The following is an 8,581-nucleotide window of genomic DNA, read 5'->3' as shown; positions in this document are numbered from 1 at the left end:
AAAGAGGTAGAGAAAGAGGCCTGGCACGGGGGCTCACACTTGTAATCCCAGCACTTTGGGAGGCTGAGGTGGATGGACCGCTTGAGACCAGGAGTTCAAGACCAGCCTGATAAAACCCTGTTTCCACTAAAATAACAAAAAGTAGCCAGGCATGGTGGTGTACTCCTGTAACCACAGCTATGGTACACTCCAGTAATCCCAGCTGCTCTGTAATCCCAGCTACTCGGGAGGCTGAGGCACGAGAATCGCTTAAACCCAGGAGGTGGAGGTTGCAGTGAGCTGAGATCGAGCCACTGCACTCCAGCCTGGGCAACAGAGTGAGACTTTGTCTCCAAAAAAAAAAAAAAAGAATGGTAGGGTGAACTTTATCAATGTGTCTAAATTCGAAAATTGCTAGGTTTATTCTCTGAATTGTCAGGTGTAACAGTGAAAATTTTAAAATATTTAATACCGTAGGTGGTGACTATCAAAAGGAAATAGGATCATGGCAGCAGATGATGACAATGGTGATGGAACAAGTTTATTTGATGTCTTTTCTGGTAAGAGCTACTTTTAATTGTCTTTCTAATTTCCTTTTTTTTTTTTTTGAGACAGGGTCTCCCCCAGTTACCCAGAGTGGAGTGCAGTGGCTCCATCAGTAGCTCACTATGACTTCAGACTCCTGAGCTCAAGGAATCCTCTTACCTCAGCCTCCTGTGTAGCTAGGACTATAGGCACATGCTACCACGGCCATCTAATCACTTTATTTTTTGTAGAGACAAGTTTTCACTATGTGGTCTAGGCTGGTCTCTAATTTTTGGACTCAACAATCCTTGCTTTTTGCCTACCAAAGTGTTGGGGTTACAGGTGTGAGCCACTATGCCTGGCCTAACTTTATTTTTTTAATTACAAAATCATTTACCTATTCTAATTGGAAACACAGTCATTGTCAATGTTTTCTTTCTATACATAAATGAAATAATACAGTAAAGTACCTGGCACATGGGAATGCTTAATAAATGTGAACTTACTGTATGCTTTCAAGCCTCAGAATATAGTCAAATTAGTGATTTTGTTAATATGAATGATAATTATTTTTATTCTTACATCCAAAAATATATAAGATTGGTATTTGTTACTCTTGAAGTTAATATTTTTAGTAAATGCAGTGATGGTTGTTTGTTATTCAGGAAAAAAATTGATAGGATGATTAGTTTGAAAAACAGATGACTGTCAATACCTGGTAGTAAAGTAAGCTCATGAAAAATAATTTTTTTTTTTTTTTTCTTGAGAAAGAGTCTCACTCTGTCACCCAGGATGGAGTACAATGGCATGGTCTCGGCTCAATGCAACCTCTGCCTCCCGGGTTCAAGTGATTCTCCTGCCTAAGTCTCCTGAGTAGCTGGGACAGGCGCGTGCCACCACACCTGGGTGATTTTTGTATTTTTAGTTGAAATGAGGTTTTACTTTGTTGGCCAGGCTGGTCTTGAACTCCTGACCTTGTGATCCGCCTGCCTCAGCCTCCCAAAGTGGTGGGATTACAGGCGTGAGCCACTGCACCTGGCCTTGTGTCTTGACTTTTATCACTTAATATGATTTCACAAACATTTTTATTCCTATAACATTTCTGTAATAGATTTTTATTAAATTTATTTGGAAATAATTCCAAACTTACAGAAAAGTAGTAACAATAAGCATATACAGAGAACCCTTTACTTAATTTCTTCCAAATTTACCTCCTGTTTATATTTTATGCCAGCATCTTTATCTTCATATATGGACTTTCTCTCTTTTTTTATTCTTTTTGAGAACGAGTCTCGCTTTGTCACCCAGGCTGGAGTGCAATGGTGCAGTCTCTGTCTCCCAGGTTCAAGCAATTCTGCCTCAGCCTCCTGAGTATATGGGACTACAGGCGCCCACCACCACACACAGCTAACTTGTATTTTTAGTAGAGACAGGGTTTCACCATACTGGCCAGGCTGGTCTGAAACTCCTGACCTCGTTATTCACCCACCTCGGCCTCCCAGAGTGCTGAGATTATAGGCATGAGCCACGGCACCCGGCCATTTCTGAGATTTTCTATGTAATAACTGTGTGTGTCTGTGTGGTTTTTTTGGAGACAAGGTCTTCCTCTGTCAGCCAGACTGGAGTATAATGGCATAAACATGGCTTACTGCAGCCTCAACTTCCTGGGTTCAAGTCATCCTCCTGCCTCAGTCTCCTGAGTAGCTGGGACTATAGGCATCTGCCACCACTCTCAGTGAATTTTCTTTTTTTTGTAGAGACAAAGTCTCACTATGTTACTTAGGCTGGTCTCCAACTCATGGGCTCAAGCAATCCTCTGGCCTTGACCTTCCAAAGTGCTGGGATTACAGGTGTGAGTCACTGCACCTGGCCACCATGTAGTAACTTTGGATTGAATAGTCAACATTGTAAATGAAATGTTATAGAGATACTGGATGCTGTTATATTCCTCTGAAGAGTTGTTTTTAATTTTAGCAGATACTTAACTGAACTTGCACTTCGGTCTCTTCTGTAATAGCAACTGAAATCTGTATTTTAGGTTTAGCTGGCTTTTTCTACCCTTTTTTGAGGGTCACTCAGCGATTTGGGCAGAATTTGGATAATGCTTTTTGTGGACTCTGTAATTTCCCCTTCATGTACTAATCACTGTTATTACCCCAAATTCTTTTCTCCAGTTCTTCAAACTACTAGGACTGGAGATTTCTATCTTGAGTTGTTACTGCCCAGTGTAGCAACAACTAGGGCCTGTCTTTCTACAAAAAGCAGTAATAAAAGGGAACAGGGAACTTGTGAGGTGCTGTTTTCTTTCAGTAGTCATTACTCTTTCAGTTTTTGCCTACTTTAGGTTGTACTCTGGCTCTTTAGATAGCTTCTATTATTTTCTTTAGTGTTTACGGTGGTTATCTGCAGGAGGATTGGTTTCGTAAAAACTACTCTGCTATAACTGGAATTGGAACTCTTTCACTAGAATATATATATATATATATATATATGTGTGTGTGTATATATATATATATATATATATATATATATATATATATATATGTATATATATATGAGAGACAGAATCTCTCACTGTCACCCAGTCTGGAGAGCAGTGGCATAATCATGGCTGGCTACAGCCTTGACCTGGGCTCAAGCAGTTCACCTCGGCCTCCCATGTGCCACCACACCTGGCTAATTTTATTTATTTATTTATTATTTTTGAGATGGAGTTTCACTCTTGTTGCCCAGGCTGGAGTGCCATAGTGCTATCTTGGCACACTGCAACCTCCGCCTCCTGGTTCAAGCGATTCTTGTGCCTCAGGTTCCCGAGAAGCTGGGATTATGGGCACCCACCACTATGGCGAGCTAATTTTTTTGTATTTTTAGTAGAGACAAGGTTTTACCATGTTGGCCAGGCTGGTCTTGAACTTCTGACCTGAGGCAAGCCACTCTGCCCAGCCAATTTTTAGATATGCTATGTTGTCTGGTCTTGATCTCCTGAGCTTAAGCAATCCTCTCCTCGGCCTCCTAAAGTGCAGGGATTATAGGTGTGAGCCACTGCAACTGGCCTCATTAGTATATTTTTTAAAGTGAATTTTTGAAGTATATATTTGAGGTAGTTAATAAATAAATCTATGTGACAAAATCTTCCCATTTATAATAGCTATGTGTAGACAAACCTCTCTCCTCTCCCTCTCTCTCTCACTCTCTTTCTCTCTCGTTTGAGACATGGTCTCGCTCTGACATCCAGGCTAGAATGCAGTGGCACAATGTTGGCTCACTTAACAACCTCCACCTCCTGGATTCAAGTGATTGTTGTGCCTTAGTCTCCCTAGTAGCTGGGATTACAAGCATGTACCACCACTCCTGGCTGATTTTTGTATTTTTAGTAGAGACACAGTTTCACCATGTTGTCCAGGCTGGTCTCAAACTCCTGGCCTCAAAAATGGTCCTCCCACCTTGGCCTCCCAAAGTGCTTGGATTATAGGCAGGAACCACCACGCCTGGTCTTTTTTTGTATTTTTAGTAGAGACTAGGTTTCGCCATGTTGTCTAGGCTGGTCTTGAACGCCTAAGCTTAAGCAATCTGCCTTCCTCAGCCTCCCAAAGTGCTAGGTTTACAGGTATGAGCCACTGTGCCTGGCTTATCTCTCTTTTAAAGCAAAACTATTAAATCTCTTTCTTTTCCTGGTCCTTCAGTGCAGGAATGGAAACATCTCAGTGCCTAAAGTCATTTTTAACTAGTCTTTGCTTTTCCTGCAGCTTCTCCTCTTAAGAACAATGATGAAGGCTCATTGGACATATATGCTGGGTTGGATAGTGCTGTTTCTGGTATGTGAGTTCCATAAAATAGTTTCATTTTCTTTGGTCTGTTCATTGTGTTTGTTTTGTGGCTGCCAAATTCTGGTATAACTCATAGCTCCTAAACAATTTGCCCATTCTTGAAATTACACTGAGTTAATTAATTCTTTTTTCTTTTCTTTTTTTCCCCCCATGGTAACTTCCAGAACCCAATCTTAACCAAAGCTTGATCAGAAAAACAAATTAACACACAGGTTTTTTTAATTCATCTAGATCTCAGATTTAATTGGACCTTGTGCAAAAATATTTTCCTACGCCTCCTGGGTTCAAGCAATTCTCCTGCCTCAGCCTCCTGAGTAGCTGGGACTATAGGCATGTGCCACCACACCCGGCTAATTTCTTGTAGTTTTAGTAGAGATGGGGTTTCACCATGTTGGCCAGGATGGTGTCGATTTCCAGACCTGATCCACCCACCTTGGCCTCCCAAAGTGCTGGCATTATAGGTGTGCGCCTGGCCTCACTAGGTTACATAATATTAGAACATTTGAAAAGTGTAAGTTATTATAAATATTTTTAAATGTATTGGTAAGAGTGGTATGCTGAGAATCTAATGACCTATTCAAATTAGGAACCTTTCTTATAATCAGATTTCTCAAAGTTTTGAACTATGATCTTCACATCTAATTTGGTTGACACAACCATTTCAAATAAACTGGTAGTCCATCTGTAAAGTCAGTATAAATTTGGAATATAGGAGAAGTGAAATGTAGGTTGAAGTATAGAAGATGGAGAAATGTATAACTCTTTGAAGTAGACAAAACATCAAAAATGTAACAAGGCCAAGTGCGGTGGCTCATGCCTGTAATACCAGCACTTTGGGAGACCGACGCAGGTGGATCACTTGAGGTCAAGAGTTTGAGACCAGCATGGCCAACATGGTGAAACCTTTTTTCTACTAAAAATAAAAAAAACATTAGCTGGGTGTGGTGGCGCATGCCTGTAGTCCCAGCTACTCAGGTAGGCTGAGACAAGGGAATCACTTGAACCCAGGAGGTGGAGGTTGCAGTAAGCCAAGATTGAGCCACTGCACTCCAGCATGGGTGACAGAGGGAGACTGCATCTCAAAAAAACAAAAGGGTGTAACAAATATTTTCAGTTTGATAGGCCAAGGCAGGTGGATCTCTTGAGGTCAGGAATTTGAGACCAGCCTGGAAAACATGGTGAAACCCCATCTCTACTAAAAATACAAAAATTAGTGGGATGTGGTGGCGTGCACCTGTAATCTGAGCTACTCAGGAGGCTGAGGCAGGAGAATGGCTTGAACTTGGGAGGCTGAGACTACAGTGAGCCAAGATTGTACCACTGCCACCACACTCCAGCATGGGTGACAGAACGAGACTCAAAAAACAAATCAAAAAGTGTAACAAATATTTTAATGGAAGGATTTTTTTTATTTTTAGACAGTGCTTCCAAATCCTGTGTACCATCAAGAAATTGTTTGGACTTATATGAAGAGATCCTGACTGAAGAAGGAACTGCAAAGGAGGCAACATATAATGATGTATGGGTTGCCAAAATTATTAAGGACAGTTAGTTTTGTAACTTCTGAAGAGCAGTCAGCTGCTTAGTTTTGAATAAATATTTTGTTTAGGAACTTAGCTTTTAGTCTAATAAATATTTAAGTTAGTTTCTGTCTTTAGACCTGCTTTTTAAAGGAATGTTTTCTGAATACTTGTCTAAATTTAGTTAAAATTTTGCTTGACTCAATTTAAGCATCTGAATATAAAACCTCAACAGGCAATCTGTTCGAGAACATTTTTTTCTTTTCATTACATGTACTAAGTTAAATTGTATGTTGCATAAAATGTCCTGAGACATTTTTTTTTCTATATTTGAATTTTAAGCTTTGGATGTTGAATGTCAAACTAAAGAAAATAGATTACTGGCAGGCTTAACTTTAAAAACTGGCAATCTTTCTGGTAGTAGACCTCATCTGGCTTGTTAGTGGATTGATTTGCAAATTTTAAAATATTTTGAAATGCCATTTAAGCTAAGAAAATAATTTTGAATGATACTTAAATCCTTTTATATTTTATAGTTGCAAGTAGAATATGGAAAATGTCAACTGCAAATGAAAGAGCTGATGAAAAAGTATAAAGAAATACAGACACAGGTAGGGTATAAATCAAAACATAAAAAACAAATTACCAGGTACAATGGCTCACACAAGTAATTTCAGCACTTTGAGAGGCAGTGGTGGGAGGATTGCATGAGGCCAGGAGTTTGAGGCCAGCCGTAGCAAGGTAGCGAAACCTCATCTCCACTAAAAAATGTTTAACAATTAGCTGGGTATAGGCCGCTGTAGTCTTAGCTACTTAGGAGGCTGAAGAGGGAGGACTCTTGAACTCAAGAATTTGAAGTTACTGTGATTGTGCCACTGCACTCCAGCCTTGATGGCAGAGCAAGACTCTGTCACTTAAAAAGATAAAAAATGTTCTTAGAAATTAAAATGTTAAAGCGTTGATAATTCATAAGGAAGCTTTCTTTTAGTATTAAATGAAATAGCAAATGTGGCACGTATGCATTATTTTCTGAGTTGATGAAACTGATAGTTTTTTTTTTTGGAGACGAAGTCTTGCTCCATTGCCAAGGCTGGAGTGCAGGGGTGCACTCTCAGCTCACTGCAACCTCTGCCTCCTGGGTTCAAGTGATTCTCCTGTTTCAGCCTCTCTAGTAGTTGGGATAACAGGCATGTGCCCGGCTAATTTTTGTATTTTTAATAGAGATGAGTTTTCACCATGTTGGCCAGGCCGGTCTCGAACTCCTCACCTCACGTGATCCACCTGCCTCAGCCTCCCAAAGTGCTGGGATTACAGATGTGAGCCACTGCGCCCGGCCGGCTTGATTTGTTAAATGGCATTGATATAAAGCATCTGTTAGACTTAGGGCAATTAATAGTTAGCTAATAGAAAATTTGTGGAGATGATGGCAACTGGTTTAAAATAATGGTTTTGAGGAGCAAAGATACAGGTTTAAAATGGCTCTTGGGGGACAAAGATGGGGGACAAAACTGATGATGACTTCAGTTTTTGCCAGAATGACCCATTTTGTGACTGTGCTGCAAAAATCAGGAATGTCATGTCCTGTTCTGGTTTTTACTTTTTTGTAAAATTGTTTCTCTTCCTTACCTTTCCTCTGAAAAAACCAGTGAACTCTCAATTATTTCTTTGTTTATCTGAGGACTAATACATCTTTTTTTTTTTTTTTTTTTTTCCCTTGAGACAGAGTCTTGCTTTGTTGCCCAGGCTGGAGTGCAGTGGCACAATCTCAGCTCACTGCAGCCTCCCCCTCCCAGGCTCAAGCAATTCTCCTACATCAGCCTCCTGAGTAGCTGGGATTACAGGTGCCTGCCATCATGCCTAGCTAATTTTTGTATTTTTAGTAGAGACAGGGTTTAGGTATGTTAGCCAGGGTGGTCTTGAATTCCTGATCTTGGGTGATATGCCTGCGTCAGCCTCCCAAAGTGCTGGGATTACAGGTATGAGCCTCTGTGCCCAGCCTGGACTAATACATCTTTGCAAGTTTAACTCAAGCTGTTAAATATGATATAATTCTTATTTTTATTTTCAATTTTCAAGATCATATTCTAGGCAGAACTTACTTTTTCTGCTGTCAATTGGTTTTTCATTTCGATCTCTGTTTTAAGTAGTTTCACTTTAAGTGGGACTATTTCTGGTGCCAGTTATCTTCTCATAATCTCAGCTTCCTCACCTGTATAAGGGGGAATAATACTCTTCATAGGGCTTATGAATTATATAAGATTAAATGTGTGATGGCTGCATATAGTTAACATTCAATAATTGCCAGCTAATATATGCAGTAGTATTAGTAACCCATAGGTATGTACTTCATTAATATATTTTGTGGTATTTTAGAATTTCAGCTTAATAAGTGAAAACCAGTCTCTTAAGAAGAATATTTCAGCACTTATCAAAACTGCCAGAGTGGAAATAAACCGCAAGGATGAAGAAATAAGTAATCTTCACCAAAGGTATTACTGAGTGGTATAGATGTTATAAATTACATGGATATTGATGTGTGGAATATTTTTAACCTTGAGAGGAAAGATGAAAATAATGTATTTTATTAAATACTTAAGGCTTTAATGTGAGTGGTGACTACTACTATTTCAACTGGTTTTTTTTTTTTTTTTGAGACGGAGTTTCGCTCTTGTTACCCAGGCTGGAGTGCAATGGCATGATCTCGGCTTACTGCAACCTCCGCCTCCTGGG

At 39.8% G+C, this 8,581-nt stretch overlaps 1 protein-coding gene across 11 annotated transcripts in view; it reads left to right on the top strand.

The window, feature by feature from the left end:
* CASP8AP2 (caspase 8 associated protein 2) overlaps positions 1-8,581 on the top strand; it is a 29,443-nt gene that overhangs the window by 4,560 nt on the left and 16,302 nt on the right. For 8 of the 11 annotated variants that reach the window (XR_001818550.2, XR_001818549.2, XM_017506786.2 and 5 more), the window contains exons 2-6: positions 457-539; positions 4,251-4,319; positions 5,750-5,850; positions 6,388-6,462; positions 8,225-8,340. Coding sequence is in view for 9 of the 11 variants with exons in the window: in XM_017506786.2 (XP_017362275.1) it covers positions 485-539; positions 4,251-4,319; positions 5,750-5,850; positions 6,388-6,462; positions 8,225-8,340 (416 nt within the window). In the remaining 2 variants the exon portion in view is untranslated. The remainder of the gene's footprint in view (positions 1-456; positions 540-4,250; positions 4,320-5,749; positions 5,851-6,387; positions 6,463-8,224; positions 8,341-8,581) is intronic. The other 3 variants (XM_017506788.2, XM_017506792.2, XM_037730795.1) reach the window with 3 other exon arrangements.

This window comes from Cebus imitator, unplaced genomic scaffold (assembly GCF_001604975.1).
Source record: "Cebus imitator isolate Cc_AM_T3 unplaced genomic scaffold, Cebus_imitator-1.0 Scaffold359, whole genome shotgun sequence".
NCBI lineage: Eukaryota > Metazoa > Chordata > Mammalia > Primates > Cebidae > Cebus > Cebus imitator.
Note: the sequence above shows the minus strand (reverse complement) of the source record. Positions and strands in the feature narration are given on the sequence as shown.